The 20,182-nt window shown below is 37.8% G+C and overlaps 1 protein-coding gene across 1 annotated transcript; it reads right to left on the minus strand.

Annotated features, from left to right (window-relative positions):
* LOC109845616 (GTPase activating protein 1-like) lies at positions 1,951 to 15,828 on the minus strand. Its single transcript, XM_020414888.1, has 3 exons — positions 15,572 to 15,828; positions 5,154 to 5,249; positions 1,951 to 2,424 (listed from the first exon to the last, which is right to left on the minus strand). Exons 1-3 carry the CDS (start codon positions 15,683 to 15,685, stop codon positions 2,122 to 2,124), a joined length of 513 nt encoding a protein of 170 aa, XP_020270477.1. The 5' UTR covers positions 15,686 to 15,828; the 3' UTR covers positions 1,951 to 2,121.

Raw genomic sequence — 20,182 nt, forward strand, 5'->3', positions numbered from 1 at the left:
ATGCTACTAATCCCCCTCTAGTACATAGAACATCACATAACCTCTTAAACGCTTGAGGATTCATCCTTAGTTGTTCAACACAGTTATTTGCATTGCAAATAAGATTTCGAATCCAAGACTTTCTAAGGTATCCAAGACTTTCTAAGGTATGAAATAATAAAAAGAAATAAGTAGCTGTCATCAGAAAGAAACACTAGCAAACACCAGCAAACACTAGCAAACTCTAAAGTGACACATAAAATTTGCATGACATTATCCATGGACAAGGTCACAAGCTAATGTTGTGATAAAGCTAGAGCAATGATTAAAGGCAATCCAAATGCTGCTAATGAAATAATCACAGACAGATGCAAATGGTCTAAACAGTAATATTCACGACATTACTCTAGCTTTATTAGCAGTAGAGGGAAATGGAGATGCTTCAAGTAATCCAATACAGTAATATAATCGATAAAACTTATGTGCATTCATATGAAATATCAGGTGCCTGTTCTGTCTCACATTAGTCTTTCGTGATACACAAAATAAAATACATCATGTTGAATTGAAGTACTAAAATCCAATAATCTAACATCAGTTTCGATTATTCGAGGGATGCCTAAATGAGCTAATTCAACCAGTTTATGCAGCAACACAATAACAAAAATAGCAGCAAAGTCTTGAATAGTAGTCTCGTCTGGGGTAGAAATGCATTAAGCTAACAAATTAACATGTGAGCTCACCAAAAATATAATTCCTCAACTTAGATACAACATGGGGAAATTAACTTCTCGACTGTTCATTCTATCAAAGAAAATAGAAGAACTACACAGGAAGCCAGCAAACTGATCTCAACATTTGGTTTAGTACATAGTATTAACCACGACCATGTCTCATTCTATCTCTTAGAATACAACTGGATGAATTTCCGAAAAACAATATCTAAAGCATACAAAAGAATAAAGAACTGTTGATACTTACAACTAGAACTCATCTGTTGAATCCAAATCTTCATGACTCAAATCTTTTATACTTACAAAAGAATAAATTAACTTCCTATCTTCATGTAAATATCCATATTCTATCTGGATCCGATTTCTTTTCCCTTCAAGTATGGGTTTTGAGTTCTATATTCAGGCAAATAGAATTATTTATATGGGAGTGCATGTGTACACATATTCTCCCAAATTACAGTACCAAACAACAAAAGGCAACAGTCACTCAATCATCAACCAGTACGTAACTTGGTTTATCAAAAAAAAATTCATATGGCATAAAATCGAACATAAGGCAGGCACCCATTAGCATAGAGAACAGACAATTTTAACGGAAGAGATCGAGATATAAGGAGTACCCAGATCAAAAACTGCAGAAATTGAAAAAAAGCTACAACAGAGAAAAGCAAACTCAGATCAGATCTAGGGTTTCAAAATACAAAGAGAGATCCCTGCGTTGAGACGAGAGAGGAGAAGGGGAGAGAGGAGAGGGGGAGAGAGGAGAGAGGAGAGATACCTGGAGATTCGAGATCGCCGCTGAGAAACGAGAGGGATCGCCGCTGAGAAACGAGAGGGAGGAGGAGTCGGGATCGGGGGAGTCGTCGCGTCCGGATTTGGATTTGATAAATACGAAGGGTGAGGGTGGGATTTCAAATACGTGTATTTGGGCTTTCAAAATCACATCTTTAAAATCATTTGATTTAAAATCTCAGTCCAATTTGAGGTCCAAACAAGAGATTTGGATTTGAAATACCCAGGATTTTAAATCCAGGGCCCAAATCCAAGTTCCCAAACGCAGCCTTAAAAGAAATTATCACAAGCTCATCTACATAACAGCTCCTCCGCATTTATACAATAACCTCCACCAATGCAGGGTAAGTTTGCGCACTTTTGACCCTCTCAATAGCCAACAATGGTAAGAGCCTCGTGCTGGGCCAGCGGGCCACTCTTTTCGTCTACAGAATAGAGATGAACATGTTTAAAATAAAATTCCAACTCAAAGAAGTGCTCCAACCAGCAAAGGATCATCATCCGAAAATAAATACTTTCTACGTACACATACATACATACATACATTACAACACAACACAACACAACGAAGGCATAACTAAAAAATTCCAATGAAGTCTGAACAACTGCTACAACATCAGAGTGCATCCCACAAACCCTCGGAGCCTGGAATGTTAACCCACTCCAATCTCAGTTCAACCTCACCACTTTCTACTTCCTTCAACCTAAGCACCATATCTTGAACTATTTCTCCATCGGATAAGTAGATCAGACTCTCTTCGGCCAAGCAGTTGTGTCTGTTCGGGGTCATTTTGTTTAGTATCGTCCCATTTGGAATGAGTCCTGACTTCATCTTCAAGGCCTCAATGAACGGTTGGATGTTGAATTCAGCGTTGCCCATTGGATCATCGGCACTGAACCTGTCTTTATCATACACTTCCTGAAGCAAAAGGCAAAGAAATAACAATAAAGTTGTGTTTGGCTAAAAGTGCAAGGATGTCGAAGTTCTGAGATTTTTGGGAGGAGTTATATAGTCAGATTAGGATTTAAGAGGTTTTTGTGTAAGAACGTTTACAAGGTATTAAAAGTCTGGCAAGAGTTGACAAGGGTTCAGTTTCAGGTTAACTCTTCTAACTAAAAACAAAATATTCCTATCCTTCCCGATACAGTTACTGATAACGAAATGTCTCTATGGTTGTGATCATACAGGCACTCAAAATGTGAGCGCAATTGAAATAAGTAGTGATGACTAGACTTCAACCAACAAGTCAACAACATCAACAACCACCTACTCTTTATCCCAAATGTTTGGGATCGGCTATATGAATCCTATTTTTCCATTCCATTCTGTTATAGGGCATCTCCTCTGTTAAGTTAGTCTTAATTATATCCTTCTTAATTGCTTCTAACCAAGTCATTCTAAGTCTACCTCTAGATCTCCTAGCCCCATTAACTTTAATATTATCGTTTTTCATAACCGGTGCACTAAGGAGTCTCCGGGGTACATGACCAAACCATTTTAATCTACTCTCTCATTTTATCCTCAATAGGCGCAACCTCTAATTTACTACGATTGCACTCATTTCTTATCATATCTTTTAATGTATACCCACAAGACCATCGCAACATGATCATTTCTGCTACACTCATTTTTTGAACATGTTATTTTTTTAATTGCCTAACACTATGACTCATAAAACATAGTTGGCCTTATAACCGTCTTATAGAATTTTTTCTTTAGTTTCATTTGTATTCCACGATCACATAAGACTCCCGAAGCACTCCTCCATTTCAACCATCTCGATTTGATTCGATACGCAACATCATCCTCTATCTCACCATCATACCTAATGATTGATCCTAAATAGCGAAAATGATTAGTTTTAGGTATTTCTTAGCCATCAAAATGTACCATTGGCTCTCTTCCTTTCCTAGTTTTACTAAAAATGCACTCCATATATTCTGTTTTTTTTCTACTAATTCTAAAACATTTAGATTCAAGAGCTTGTCTTCAGCTTTCTACTTTAGAAATAATGTCTCTTCTAGTTTCATTAACTAATACTATATCATTGGTAAATAACATACACTATGTAATTTCATCCTTAATGTGCTTAGTAAGTTGGTCTATAACTAATGCAAAAAGATAAGGACTTGAAATTGACCATTGGTGTAAACCTATGGTAATAGGAAATGGTTTAATCTAACCTTTATTAGTTCTTACTCTAGTTGTTATCCTATCACAAAACTATTTTTATACCACAAGAAACAAAGGTGTATATCTTTCCTCTCGAATTGTTATCAAAGTTTATCCGTCATTATTGACCCTCAGACTTTTGTTTCATGTAGTGCAAATGTAGTTTAGGAGTTGGAGTACGGTTTGTATTATCTAAAGGGATAGGTGGCAAACTAATAACAAGTGTATTACCCTAAGAAGCCAAACAACATTATCCAAAAACTAAGAATGATTTCATTGCAAAGCTATGTAGCTGTCATTTGTCAAAATATACTAATGGGTTAAGATGTTTAGATATGCAAAATTAAATAATTATGTCAATATGTATAAAGATATTTTTGGGTTAACGACCATGGAGCGGCCTAGTAGGTCACATGGCAAAGCCGTGTCGCTCTCTCGTGTGTGTGTAGGGGGGGGCTAGGTTCGATTCTCGTCTGCGCCAAAGGCGCCACAAACTAAAAATGACGTGTGACATAGGAGTTCGAGATATTAATCTAGTCACATTAGGACTTGAGTGGTTTTTGCATAAAACTTTCTATGAAAACTGGTTGGTTTCTATTTTCATGTGTTTGGCAAGAGTTGTTCAGAGTTGGCAAGAGTTTGATCTCTAACTTCTAACCTAACAATTCTACCAAACACATCTAAAATTTCCTCTTCCATACACCATAGGTAGTGATAACCAATAATCTATTATTAAAGACATAAAGGTACTCACAATAAAAGGAATAAGTGAAATACATGTCAATCTCATTTATCCTAAACAGCCCTTGAATGTTCTCTCAAAACCAATAATAAGCACTTTTGTTGCAAGACTAAGAAACTGTCATTTGTCGATAGTACTATCGGTTCAGAATATTTTGGACACGTGAAACTAAATGATAGTTAAAACGTTAAAGTTATTGGGATGACGTGGTATCATCTAGGTTAATAAGGTGTTGACAAAGATAACTGGATCAATCAATAACAAATCACATAGACAACACTTCTGTCAGATGATAACTGGATCAATCAATAACCAGAACCACATAGACAACATTTCCGCAAAAGTTAAGCCTATGAGAACCAAGAACCATAAAAGAGAAATCACACAAAACACAAGTAGAAATATCAAGACCTTATGTGGTTAGGTCAAATTCAGTCTATGTAGTACACAAGAAGAAAAATGAGAGTTTTTCACTATAAACAAGGAAAGAAAGAATGTAACTCTTCTTCATCTCAAATAATGCAAATCGCCAAAAGAAAATTTTGCCTTTCTAACAACAGAACCCTTCCCCTCTTTTTAATCTGGGTTTCTAGTCCTTTTGCTCTTGTATCATTGGTTCATGGCTATGAGACATTTGTCATTTCTAGAGTGGAACAGCCTTACTATATTGTTGGGAAAATAAATTAATTCCAATATATGTAAAAATTAAATACTAATTCGGGGGGAAACTTACAAGTCTGACTGGGATAGTAGGATCCTCCACAGAAAGAGTCAAGTCTTCATTCCACTCTGGATTGACGTTACTTTTTATTACTCGACTCTTCAATTTCTGCATAGACGGTTCAAATTACTAAAAAGAAAAACAAAGAAAACATATAGATGAATATATTTCTCTTAGAACAGACTAATTGACAACAGTGGGTTTGAGGCATAATCAACGGAAGCGGAAAGTTGAAAACCAATAAAAGAAATGAGTACACTCACTGCCAAAGGCAAAAGTCGAAAATATTAGGATACGATAGCAATATTTTGGAACCATAATCCTTACACAAATTGCATTTGACAGATAAAAGCCAGGTGAATGCAAAGCATATTAAGATTCTAATAATAATCATCAAGGTTAAGCTTCAAAATTGAGTAGTACAAAGATATGTGTTTAGTGATGTGGTGTAAGTTATCAAGCAAAATGTAGTCAGATATTCTCAATTAGATCCGTGAAAGGATAATATCAGGTTATATTAGCTCCTTTTGCAAAGATACAGTTTAAACTTTCGGATCACTCATCAAATTGACTGTACATAACACTGATAACATCCTAGTTTGTCACAATATTCAGTTGATAGATCATTTTATCAATTCTTCATTATTGATCCTTTTTCGGACTTGGATTGCAGATCAAATTAGTCTTTTAAGTCTTCAAGTTCTTGTGATATTAATTGAAGTGATGGAAACTATATAGCAACAAAAAAATTATATGCAATCACTGAATATTCACAAGTTCATAGCATACATCAACTTTCGATTGCCCATTCTGACATGAAGTTCGACTAACCTAATATGAACTGGTACGCTATCCAACTTTACGGCCCCCCAGAGAAATCAGATATTAGGGACACCGATAACATTTAAATGAACGACAATATGTTACAGTCCCCAGTAAGGACAGAGAAGGGAAAAAAAGAAAAAAAACAGCAGTAAGCCCTGTAATTTCTTTTTGGATTTGAAGATACACCTCTTATACTATAAGGGTTAGCCACATATTATGCCTAAACTTTTTATTAGCAATAACACCCTTTGAAACCCAGACATAGTCATCTCTATGTTATCTGTATGCACTTAGGGGATCAATATTCAACACCAATAAGAGAATAAAAGGTCTCTCTGCAATGCTAAAACAATATCTATTTCTAGTAGCAATGCATTGATGTCATGTGACACTCACGTGCAACGGAGAGATAATTTTGTTCGAGCTTTGGAGCTTCTAGATGTCGATAGAAAAGTTCTGGGATAATAAGTTGCTAATCCCTATAAAACGGAGGGTGTATCTGCAATTTGAAGAAATGGTGAGCACAGCGACGAAGACTGCAGGAAAAGACGAAGAACTGTTTTTGGGTGTTGTGTGGTCGACCGCGTGTGGCGCGGCGGTCGACCGTCAACGTGCACGAGGATCAGTTTTGGTCTTGTATCAGATCGTGGTCGATTGCACGTAGCGCGACGGTCGGCCGCCAAAAGTCCAGAGACTCGGGAAAGTTTTTGTTGTTTTCGCGGTCAACCGCGCGTCAGGTCTAAGCTGGGTTTTTGGTTTTCAACCCGTTTCGTTTCTGAGTTGATAAATAAGCCTAATCCTAATTAATTAGGGTAAAGCAAGGACATTTTGAGCAATCTTTGAGAGAGGATTGTTGCATCCAATTGTGGGAGATTTGTGAGAGATCTAGATGTTTTGTTTTAGGGTTTATTTGAGAGATTTGTAACCATATATGTATTCTCTTGATTTCTAATAGTAAGAACTCCCCCCTCCTTACCCCGTGGACATAGGCAATTTGCCGAACCACGTAAAATTCGTTTGTCTTGCTGTGGTATTGTGTTTGGCTTATTGATTGTGATTTATCTGTTTCGTATTCGTGTGATTTCGAGCTCCGCTACGCACAAGAAGTGGTATCAGAGCTTTAGGTTTGGCTTGAGGCTTGTTCAAAAGATTCGGTGAAGAATTCCTATTTGAAGAGTTAGATCGATAACATGGGAAAAGCAAGCACGTCAGGTTCGTTTCTTACGAAGGCGATACAGAGTCCGAGCATCAATAACACGAAGATAGATGTTCCGAAATTCGACGGCAAGATCAACTTCGCTTTGTGAAGGTGCCAGGTGATGGATGCTTTGGATGCACAGAATTTGGAGAAGACTCTTGAGTTACAAGAGAAACCCGCTGATATGGAGGACAATGTTTGGAAGAAGATGAATAGTATGGCTTGTGGAGTAATTCGATCATGCTTGATGCCGGATCTTATTTATGACGTGATGAACGAGACGTCGGTGAAGAGAATGTGGGAAACATCAATGAGAAGTATTTTACGAAAAGCATTGAGAATCGGCTTCATTTGAAGAAGAGGTTTTACCAGTTCAAGATGAAGAGGAGAGTTTCCATTAGGGAGTATGTAAACAATTTCACGAAGCTACTTTCAGATATGGCCAATTTGGACATCATGGTTGAGGATGAAGACAAAGCAATGCTACTTTTGTGTTCGTTGCCCGAGAATGATTACGACACGTTCGTTCTCACTATGATCAATGGAAGAACTATTGTTAGCTATAAGGAGGTGATCTCAGCTTTGGTAAATTATGAGTTGAGGAAGAGTAATGGTGAACCCTCCGAAAAGACATCGGGAGATGCATTAGCAGTTCGATGCCGTACTCTAAACCGCCGTCAAGACAACCGCTCAAAATCGAAGAATAGAGATGCCGGTAGAAATCAATGTCGGTATTGTAAAAAAGAAGGATATTGGAAGATTGGCTGCCCAAAGTGGAAAAAAAGCCAGGAAGAATAAGGGGAAAGTTGTACAAGCTTCAAAAATGAATGTTGCAAAAGTTATTGATGAACATTCAGAGTCAGATTCTTTGGGCTATTCGTGCTCTGTACTACCGTCGGTTTGCTATGCCGACTCCACGGAGTGGATGTTGGATTCAGAAGCTATATATCACATTTGCCCTAAAAGGGATTGGTTCTCTAGCTTTAACTTTAAGGAGCTGGAAAGAAAAGATATCGTGCTTATGGGTAATGACCACGTATGCCCTATTGGTGGTATTGGTTCAGTCCGGATCAGGATGCATGACGATGTAGTAAGGGAGTTGAAAAAAGTGAGGTTTGTGCCGTAGTTGACGAAGAATATTATTTCTCTTGGTACTTTGGAGGCAGCTAGATATAGAGTGACCTTAGAGGATGCTACAGTGAAGGTCACGAAGGGTTCTATGATGGTGATGCGAGGTGTCAGGAAAAATAACATATACTACTTGAAAGGCAAGACAATTATAGGGGGTCAGACAGCTTTTATCACTACAAAAGAGGACACTACCACATTATGACACATGAGATTAGGACACATAGGTGATAAATCCCTACAGTCATTGGCGAAACAGGAGCTTTTTGAAAGATGCTAAGAACTGTAAGATGGAGTTATGTGAGCATTGTGTACTTAGGAAGAAAACTAGAGTAAAGTTTGGCATCGTTATTCACAACCCCAAGGTATATTGGATTACGTTCATACAGATGTTTGGGGCCCTTCCAAGAACACATCACTTGGTGGGGCTAACTATTTTATCACTTTCATTGATGACTATTCCAGGAGGAATTGATTATACCTTATGAAGCATAAACATGAGGTCCTGGATATTTTTATGGAGTGAAAGAAGAAAGTGAAGCTACAGACAGGTAGAAAGGTAAAGACTCTACGATGGAAAGTATAAGAGCGATCCGTTTCTGTAGTTTTGCTGGGATCACGGCATTAGGCGACACTTCACAGTTCGAGAGACACCGCAACAGAACGGGATAGCTAAGAGATTGAACCGTATCTTGCTAGAGAAGGTACGATGTATGATGACACAGAGTGGATTGCCTAAATCATTTTGGACCGAGGCGTTAGTTTATACGAGCCATCTCGTTAATAGGTTGTCGTGCACTACGATACAGGGAAAGACTCCTTTAAAACGTTGGTCTGGTTCGGTAGCTAGTAACTATGAGTCGCTTCGGATATTTGGGTGTCATGCTTATTATCATGTTAGTGATTGTAAATTGAATCCGAGGGTGAGGAATGCAGTCTTTGTAGGATTTAGAAATAAAGTTAAAAGCTTCAAGTTATGGGATCCACAGGATAAGAAGAGAGTTATTAGCAAGGATATCACATTTGATGAGGCGTACATGATGAGGCCTCAAGTTCCTCAGCAAGTTGAGGAAGACCAGATTCGAGAGATATCGTAGCAGGTAAAGGATGATATGACTCCACCCACTTTATATAGTATTATATCCATTGAGACTCCTACAGAGGTGATACTAGGAGGAGATAGGATAACAGCAGGACAGATAGAGGATATAGTGAATTGTGAGACTCAAGAGAAATGTTATGTTCAAGAGTCTATTGCAACGAATAGACCTAGAAGGATGATTCGCCGGACAGCTAGGTATAATAATATCATGATCACATATGTATTATCAGTGAAGATCGTTGATGATATGGTTTCATCCACATTCAGGGAGGCAGAATCTAACCCCGATTCGATCAGGTGAAGGGAAGCTATGGAGGAAAAGATACGGTCTCTTCAGAAGAACGATACTTGGAAACTTGTAAAGCTACCTAAGGGGAAGAAAACTATTGATTGTAAGTGGGTATATACAAAGAAAGAAGGATCTTCTATTGGGGATATTAGGTACAAAGCCAGATTGGTTGCCAAGGAATATGCACAGTTTGAGGACATTGATTACAACGATGTATTTTCACCCGTTATGAAGCATTCGTCGATTCAGATTTTATTAGCATTGGTGGCACAGCTGGATTTGGATTTGGTCCAGATGAATGTGAAGACAGTCTTTCTACACAATGATTTAGATGAGGAGATCTACATGACACAACCCTTGGGATTCAAAGCTGCAGGAAAGAAAGATTTGGTTTGAAAACTGAAGAAGTCTCTTTATGGATTGAAGCAATCGTCGCGACAGTGGTACAAGAGATTCGACAGCTTTATGATTGGCCATGAGTACACGAGGAGCCCATATGACCCATGTGTTTACATGCACAAGCTACAGGATGATGAGCACATATATTTGCTTTTATATATTGATGATATGCTTCTTGCTTTCAGAACTTCTTTGGCTATTCGAAAGTTGAAAGAAGAGCTGTCATCCGAGTTCGAGATGAAGGATTTTAGAGAAGCAAAGAAAATATTGGGTATGAAGATCGAGAGAGACAGGATGAAGGGGAGATTGAAGCTTACACAGAGGAGTTATTTGCAGAAGATGTTGAAGAAATTCAGGTTTAATGATAATGCAAAAACAGTTAGCACTCCATTAGCTCCCCACTTCAAACTTTTAGCTAATATGTCATCTGTTTAGTTGAGGATAGAGATTACATGTCGAAGATTTCATATGTCAGTACAGTGGGTAGCTTGATGTATGTGATAGTGTGTACGAGGCCAGATCTGTCAAAGGCCGTGAGCATGGTATCGAGGTACATGCACGACCTCGGGAAGGGTCATTGGGAGGTCGTGAAGTGGATTCTACGGTATGTTAAAGACATCGTGGATGTTGGATTGATTTTCCAGAAGAGTGAGAAGAATGAGCAGGATTGTATTGGTTACGTGGATTCAGACTATACGGGGGATCTTGACAAACGTTGGTCTACTTCAGGATGTGTTTACATTGGCAGGAGTACAGGGTTTGTTGGAGATGTACACTTCATTCTACAGTGGCTCTCTCTACTACAGAGACGGAATATATGACGGTGATTGAAGCTGTTAAGAAGGCTTTGTGGTTGCGTGGATTGTTGGAGGACTTGGGGATTGTACAAGAGACCCTTCGGGTATATTGTGATAGCATGTCGGCTATTTATTTAGCAAAAAACCAGGTTTATCATGCATGCACGAAGCACATTAATGTCAGATTCCACTTTGTTCGGGACGTATTGGATGATGGAGACGTCATATTGGAGAAGGTTCACACGAAGGATAACCCTGCAGATATGCTAACCAAAGTTATTTCAGGTGTGAAATTTGGTCATTATTTGAAGCTATTGAACATTCTTCAGTGTTGAGGGCCTTTGGATGTTATTTGGATAAACTACGTTCGGTTTGATTCCTTGGGGAAAAAGATACGTAGGTAGTCTTTTCGATGCAGCCGGCTGAATTTGTTGATTTCAATGGGGGGAGATTGTTTGAGCTCTCGTTTGGGTTCCCGACTTGTTGTGGATTGAGTTCGTTATCGTGGGTTGTTTCCACGTCATCCTGGACATAACAAGTGGGAAATTTGGATGATTTAGGGGCTGTTCGTTTGGCCATTTTTTTTGGGAAATCAAAGAATAGGAAACCTATTTCCTATAATATTTGTTTTGAGGTTGTTTGGTTGGTTTAAAAAAGAAAGAAATTGTAGAATAGGAGATAAGATGAGATGAGTTGTCAACTTATTATTGGATGATGTGAGTGATTTTAAAAAAAAAATGTTTTGAGGTTGTTTGGTTGGTTAAAAAAATAAGGAAATGAATTGGAGGTATATTATTGGATGATGTTTTGAGGTTGTTTGTGTTTGGTTCGTTTTTAAAAATAGGAAAATAGATGAGATGAGATGAGTTGGAGGTATATTATTGGATGATGTGACACGTACTTAAGGAAACCAATTTCTTGTTTTTTTTTGAGGAAATGGATGGAAAGGAATGTTTAATGAGATGAGATGAGTTGTCACAATATTATTGGATGATGTGTGTGATTTTTAAAAATGGGATAAGATGAGTTGTGATGAGTTGGATGATGTGACACATTTCTTGTGTTTGGTTTATTTTTAAATGTAAGAAAGGAGATGAAATGAGATGAGTTGGAAGATAAAAATAATATTTTATTAGATGTTGTGGGTGAGTTTAGGGATGGAAATGGGTAAAAATATTATTTTATTGATTTCCTTGTACCGATTTCTTTTTCTTGATTTTTAGGAAACCAACCAAACGGGCCCTTAGTGTCGGCTCAGTTTGGAAGAAACGTTCGCCGAGGTGGAAAATTGAAAAAATAACGAGCAAAGCGACGAAGATCGCAGGAAAAGACGAAGAACTGTTTTTAGGTGTTGTGCGGTCGACCGCGTGTGGCGCGACGATCGACCGCCAACGTGCACGAGGATGAGTTTTGGTCTGTATCAGGTCGCGGTCGACTGCACGTGGCGCGGCGATCGACCGTCAAAAGTCCAGAGACTCAGGAAAGTTTTTGTCGTTTTTGCGGTCGACCGCGCATGGCGCGACGGTCGACCGCGCGTCGGGTCTAAGCTGGGTTTTTGGTTTTTAACCTGTTTCGTTTCTGAGTTGATATATAAACCTAATCCTAATTAATTAGGGTAAAGCAATGACATTTTAAGCAGTCTTTGAGAGGAGATTGTTGCATCCAATTGTGAGAGATTTGTGAGAGATCTAGAGGTTTTATTTTAGTGTTTATTTGAGAGATTTGTAACCATATTTGTATTCTCTTAATTTCTAATAGTAAGAATTCCCCCCTCCTTACCTCGTGGACATAGGTAACTTGTCGAACCACGTAAAATTCGTTTGTCTTGTTGTGATATTGTGTTTGGCTTATTGGTTGTGATTTATCTGTTTCTTGTTAGTGTGATTTCGAGCTCCGCTACGCACAAGAAGTGGTATCAGAGCTTCAGGTTTGGCTTGAGGCTTGTTCGAAGGATTCGGTGAAGGATTCCTATTTAAAGAGTTAGATCGACAACATGGCAAAAGCAAGCACATCAGGTTCGTCTCTTACGAAGGCGATACAGAGTCCGAACATCAATAACACGAAGATAGATGTTCCGAAGTTCGACGACAAGATCAACTTCGGTTTGTGAAGGTGTCAGGTGATGGATGCTTTGGATGCACAGAATTTGGAGAAGACTCTTGAGTTACAAGAGAAACCCGCTGATATAGAGGACAATATTTGGAAGAAGATGAATAGTAGGGTTTGTGGAGTTATTCGATCATGCTTGATGTCGGATCTTATTTATGACGTGATGAACGAGACGTCGGTGAAGAGAATCTGGGAAACATCAATGAGAAGTATCTTACGAAAAGCATTGAGAATCGGCTTCATTTGAAGAAGAGGTTTTACCAGTTCAAGATGAAGAGGGGAGTTTCCATTAGGGAGCATGTAAACAATTTCACGAAGCTACTTTCAGATATGGCCAATTTGGACATCATGGTTGAGGATGAAGACAAGGCAATGCTACTTTTGTGTTCGTTGCCCGAGAATGATTACGGTACGTTCGTTCTCACTATGATCAATGAAAGAACTATTGTTAGCTATAATGAGGTGATCTCAGCTTTGATAAATTATGAGTTGAGGAAGAGTAATGGTGAACCCTCCGAGAAAGCATCAGGAGATGCATTAGCAGTTCGATGCCGTACTCCAAACCGCCGTCAAGACAACCGCTCAAAATCGAAGAATAGAGGTGCCTATAAGAGTATTGGTAGAAATCAATGTCGGTATTGTAAAAAAGAAGGATATTGGAAGATTGGCTGTCCAAAGTGGAAAAAAAATCAGAAAGAATAAGGGGAAAGCTGTACAAGCTTCAAAAGTGAATGTTGTAAAAGTTATTAATTAACATTCAGAGTCAGATTCTTCGGGCTATTCGTGTTGTACTACCGTCGGTTTGCTATGCCGACTCCACGGAGTGGATGTTGGATTCAGGAGCTATATATCACATTTGCCCTAGAAAGGATTAGTTCTCTAGCTTTAACTTTAAGGAGCTGGAAAGAAAGGATATCGTGCTTATGGGTAATGACCACGTATGTCCTATTAGTGGTATTGGTTCAGTCCGGATCAGGATGCATGACGATGTGGTTAGGGAGTTGAAAAAAATGAGGTTTGTGCCGCAGTTGACGAAGAACATCATTTCTCTTGGTACTTTGGAGGCAGCTGGATATAGAGTTTATCTGAGTAGTCTTTGGAGGTTCATTTCTGAGTTGATATATAAGTCTAATCCTAATTAATTAGGGTAAAACAAGGACGTTTTGAGCAGTCTTTGAGAGGGAATTGTTACATCCAATTGTGGGAGATTTGTGAGAGGTCTAGAGGCTTTGTTTTAGGGTTTATTTGAGAGATTTGTAACCCTATTTGTATTCTCTTGATTTCTAATAGTAAGAACTGCCCCCTCCTTGCCCCGTGGACATATGCAACTTGCCGAACCACGAAAAATTTGTTTGTCTTGATGTGATATTGTGTTTCACTTATTGGTTGTGATTTATCTCTTTCTTGTTCATGTGGTTTCGAGCTCCGCTGCGCACAACACAATTAACCCTTACTTTTACTTGTATTTGATGTCATGAGGGTTGTATTTTGTTCAAGTTCTTGGTGGAAACAAGGAGAATGGATCCAAGAAAATAGGTGTACTCCATCTTTTCTGAAGAAATAAACAACAAAGGCGACAAAGTCTTCAACACTATTCTCACTTTCTATACAACAGCAACAACCTATTAAACAAGTCCTAAGTTTTTTTCTCCGCTATTCTTGATCGACAACTAAAAAGCAAACAAAGCATTTTCCTCAATGAAAAAGTATTTTGTTCTCTCTTTAAGACAAATGGATGCAGTCAATGACTCTGGCTGTTACATATATAGAACTCCATCTCAACAAAAAACCAAGAAATGAAAACAGCCAAAAGCAACGGCAAAAGCTCATATTCTGTCTCGTATTGGACATCACCATCAACAAAAAACAAGGAAAATATTTTTAAGGAAAAGTTAACTATAGTATTATAAATATAAGAAATTGCTTTAGAAAAACTCAAAGATAAATTCAACAGAAACATTCTTTTCTTTGTAACTTCATTGGTAACCGCTATCTCACTCATGACAAATTTATCTGTAAAATGGCATACGGCAATAGGAGTAAGAAATTGAAATATCAAACAAAGTATCTCAAAAAGAAAAAAAATCACTCAAAAAATTTTTAAAAATTCAACAAAAGGGCATCAAAGCACAAGCTTCGACTTTATTGGAAAACTAAAACAAATAAAAACTTAACAATCACAGAGAAATGGGAAAAGAATAAAAAAGAACAATTGAATTACACAGTTCAACTTCAGTCATATATTACCCATTACTGATCCCAGAGAAAAATAAGTAAGCGCACACACACACAACAAAAAAAGTCAAACAGAAATAGCACACCAAAATTTCTAACTTGATCCGTAAAATGACCATTTTGAAAGTACTAATACCTAGGAATATTCCCCAAAAAACTTAAATCATTAAAAAACTGAAAAAAAAAATCATCACAAGGGAAACAAAAACACAAGCTTCAACTCCTAAGTAAAATGGGTTCATGAAAATCATACCAAAAATCAAACACCCATCACCCAATTTCATCAGAACAACATCAAAATCACATAAAAATGAAAGAAAATCAAATAAAAATAAAAAATAAAGATACCTGCTTGCCCATTCTGAGAACCACAAAAGGATCACTACTTCTAACATCACGAACGGCAAGAGTCACCCCTCTCTTGATCCGAACTCTTAGAAGACCCAACAAATTATCCACCATTTTCTTTTCTTTTTTTTTTCCTTTTTTTTTTTTTTGCTGTTTTGGTGAAGGTATTTGTAGAATCAACGAAAGAGTTGGTGAGCGTATTTGCTATGATTTGTTGAGGAAAAATATCGGTTGATGCCGGTCGTTTCCTCAAGACTTCATTCCTGAGTTAGTACGCGGAAATCCGCTATTAGATATTCGCACGGTCGAGCAGATTGTTTGTGTATTAGTCCTTGTTAAAATTTATATTTACAAATTAGATCCAGCAATATGATGTTTTTTGGGGGTTTTTCGATATTAGTCTCTCACAAATTCATAATCCCCGAATCCCTTTAACTGTGTTGAAATAAGTTTCTCTGTTCATTTTCTTTTTGGTCTAAAATGCTAATCATTGTTGGGTTAATGATAAACTGTGATTATATAATTACAAAATCACCCTCTCGCCCCTCTCTCATTTCCCCCTTAATCCTATTTGCTCCAAAAATCGGAACCTTCATTAGCAAAGTTATTTGAACCTACGGCATGATTCAAGAGCTTAAACATGGTTAGAGATATGAATGATTTGATAGAGATGGCTCTTGAAGGCATTGGGCTTTTTCTTAGCGCTTAGTGGAGAAAGTAACTATTATTTTCATGAGTGTTAAGATTATGTCTTTGATTCTTTGTATAACTTCATGAGAATTAGATATGGTTAGAGATCTATCATGATTAGAAGATTGTGTCTAATCATGATTAGGAGTTTGAATCATATTCTAATTAGGAAGTTAGACTAGAGATAGGGTTTTGGTTTTCCTATACATATTCTTCTATTGTTGGAGAAAAAATCAAACAGATGAGAGAGAGTCAATATTCTTGTAATATAGTGTTAGCAGAGGGTGTAACCCGATTCAAGAATATTGTGCAAGAGGCGAGGGTTTCATAGTATTTGTTCGTGCAAAATATTACATCATTGGGAGAGGGTTTCGTAGTCTTTGTCCGTTCAAAAAATTATAAGGAGAGAGCTTTGGAGATAATATAAGAGTTGATTATGTATGTGAGATTGAGAGATTGAGAGATGAGAGTTGAGTGGTTCCTCTTATAGTTCTCCCTGATACATAGTGGATTTTTCGTATCGTTGCCCCGTGGACGTAGGTCGAAGTTGGTCGACCAAACCACGTAAATCTCAGTGTTCTTTCTTCTTGCTTGCGGTTAAGTGGTATCTTGTTGATTGTGGGGTGACTTCCGAGTTGCGCAAAGCGTAGTAGGCAGGGAGACTAAAATTCCCCAACAAGTGGTATCAGAATGGAGTTCGACGATTTGTGGATGTTTGACTGGTGTGCGATTGGTGAAGGCGTCAGCGGTCGAAGCACGGTGATCGACATCAGGGGAAACAAAAAAAAAGGTAATGTAGCAGAGAATATTGTAGCTGCAGCTGGAATACTATAGCGGTGAGGGTTAGCTTACAAACTTTTAAATCAAATCCGACGGTGCAGATTGATTTGTCTTTTGATCGAGGATTTGGAGGCAGATTTTGGTAATCCAGGAGTCGTTCCTAGGGTTTTTCGATGTGCTAAGTTTGTTTTTAACGTTGGTTTTATCAAATTTAATCTCTACAATGACTGATTTGAATTTTAATTATGGTTAGAGGATGATGACTTCTTTGGGTCCGAAGTTCGATATTCCGCTATTCAACGGCAAGACAAATTTTGTAGTATGGAAATGCACGGTTTAAGATATTCTTGTGTAGCAGGGTGTTGATCAAGCTTTAGAGGAGAAGAAACCTGAAGGATTGAAGGATGTTGAATTGAGTTACATGTAAAAGAGGGTGGTTAGCACAATTCGTTTGGCACTCGCCCCCGAGATCAAGTACAATGTTATGCAAGAGACTACACCAAGGGGGCTATGGGAAAGGCTTGAGGGGATTTATGCATCAAAATCGATGACCAACCGATTGTGTTTGAGGATGGAGTTTTATTCGTTGAAGATGGAAGAAGGTACTATAATTCAAGACCACATTAACACCTTTAATCAACTAGTTTATCAACTTATGAATATTAATGAGGAGATTAAAGAAGAAGAGCTGGTGCTACTCCTATTGTCTTCCTTGCCAAAATCGTACAAGTCGTTAGTTTAGATAATAATTATAGGGAAGCAGACTTTGAAGTCCGGCGATGTGACAGCACTCCTACATAAGAATGAAAGAATGATGGGAAAGGAGAGCGCATCTAATGGTGGTGAGAGTGCACTAGCTTTTGAAGGTTCTAATCGAGGGAGGGGTAAGAGGAGATGTCATAGTTATTGAGAAAGGTCAAAATCTCGAGTCCGAGATGACAGCAAAAGGGAGTGCTCTGAATACGATGAGAGTGTTTGATTTTTAGATCATGCTCAGATTAGTCAGAAAGTGTAGAAAAGTTCTGATGATGATGACGAGACAGATCTTTGATGGTAGATAGGGCAAACGAGTATGCGACAGATGAGACTGGCGTAGAGAATCAGATGTGATTCTAGCAGTAGAGTTATCAGTATATAATTATTCAAAGTCATCGTAGGAGTAGGATTTGGTTGGTGTGTAGACTCGAGGAAGACACTACCAGATTAGTTGGAGCTTGCAAACGGGCATTGACCGAGTGACACACATGGATATGAAGATTGTGGCATTAGACTTGAAGATGATGGGCGCTTATATTCGGTCCAAGCAAAGTGATGGAGGAGATGGAGGCATCTAGCTCGTAGTGAGGAGTAAGAGAGGTGCACCGATATGATTCGAGACGAGCGATGCAGGTGGAGTACGAGGACAGCAAGTGGGAGAAGACTTATGTCAAGTTCAGTTTGGGAGGAAAAGCATGGTTGATTTACTTCTAATATCAGATGTGGCAAATATTTCTTGGTGTACACAAGAGAGGTGGACGCGCCACGGTAAAGCAGATGATAAGTAGGGTCACGGGATGTCCCAGTTGGAGTGCAGGTGATTCAATTTGAAGTGTAAAAGAATAGAAGACGCTACCATGGGAGGCAAAATTTCAAGACAGTGATGATATATCTTCAATGGGGTTTGGGAATCAAATCCAATGTGGAAATTGTTAGGATTGTGTTTTTGATTCTTTGTATAACTTTATAAGAATTAGATAGGGTTAGAGATCTATCATGATTAGAAGATTGTATCTCATCATGATTAGGAGTTTGAATCATATTCTAATTAGAAAGTTAGACTAAAGATAGGATTTTGGTTTTCCTATATATATTCTTCTATTGTTGGAGGAAAAAACCAAGCAGATGATAAAGAGCCAATATTCTTGTAATCTAGACTAGCAGAGGGTGTAACACGATAAAAGAATATTGTGCGAGATGCGAGGGTTTTATAGTCTTTGTCCGGTAAAAGATTACATTATTGGGAGAGGATTTCGCAATCTTTGTCTGTTCAAAAGATTGTAAGGAGAGAGCTTTGGAGATAATATAAGAGTTGGTTACGTATGTAAGGTTGAGAGATTGAGAAACGAGAGTTAAGTGGTTCCTCTTGTAGTTCTCTCTGATACTTAGTGAATTTCTCGTATTGTTGCCCCGTGGACATAGATCGAAGTTAGTCAACCGAACCACGTAAATCTTAGTATTCTTTCTTCTTGATCGTGGTTATTTTATATCGTGTTGATTGTGGGTTAGCTTCCGAGTTGCGCAAATTCTAGTAGACGGGGAGACTAAAATTCCCTAACAATGAGTTAGTTCAAATGGGTAGCTCTTAGAAAGACAATTGTCTAAATGGGTCTAGATTTGGACTCTTTTGATCGATTAGGATGTTATTGGGTATCAGATAACGTGTTTGGGATTTCGATTCATAAGGGTAGAGAGGGGGCCATAGGAGAAGATATGTGAATTGGGTTTAGGTTTTGATTCTTGAAGGGGTTATTCGTTGGATGGAAATAGAGTTGTAAAAGTAAAGAAAACAATCATTGTAAGGTTTGTAAATCTGTATTTAGAAAAGATAAGTGTATTTATATTTTATAGAAAAACTTGCAACAAATACCACGTTCAATTTGATGGGAGGAAAAACTACAAGCTTCAAAAAAATTTAAAAATAAAAATAATTCCACCTCATCAAAATAAATCTTTTTAAATCTAATAGAAACCATCTACACAATAGATTCCTTATATGGTAAAATTATGTAGATTTTTCACTAATTGTTTTTTAAACCAAACAATAAATTTGCATTGAAAATATATTTCCTACAAAATAATTATAGATATTCAAATAACAAATTTAAAATTGATTTCTTGCAACAAATGCAACATGCAACAAATGTCGCATGCAAAATATGATGTGGCAACATTTGCTGCAATTTATTTTTTGCAGCAAACCAAACAACACCTAAATGGATTAGAAAGTTATTGTGTTTAAGTAAACAGGTTTGAGGTTTGTGTTCATAACAGCGGAGAGGGGACCATTGGAGAAGAAAACATGTCAATTGAGTTTGGGTTTTGAATTGATGGGTATGGATTTGTGGGAACTTAACACATTCTTAAGTTTAGTGGGTATGTCTA

Source organism: Asparagus officinalis, chromosome 6 (genome assembly GCF_001876935.1).
Source record: "Asparagus officinalis chromosome 6, Aspof.V1, whole genome shotgun sequence".
In the NCBI taxonomy this organism is placed as follows: Eukaryota; Viridiplantae; Streptophyta; class Magnoliopsida; order Asparagales; family Asparagaceae; genus Asparagus; species Asparagus officinalis.

What these genes read in the sequence shown, in the direction of transcription:
- LOC109845616 (XM_020414888.1), bottom strand. Translation starts at nt 15,685, where the DNA reads ATGGTGGATAATTTGTTGGGTCTTCTAAGAGTTCGGATCAAGAGAGGG. An exon ending in TTCTCAGAATGGGCAAGCAG is followed by an intron (nt 5,250 to 15,571) that starts GTATCTTTATTT and finishes CCGTCTATGCAG; the next exon opens with AAATTGAAGAGTCGAGTAAT. An exon ending in CTACTATCCCAGTCAGACTT is followed by an intron (nt 2,425 to 5,153) that starts GTAAGTTTCCCC and finishes CTTTTGCTTCAG; the next exon opens with GAAGTGTATGATAAAGACAG.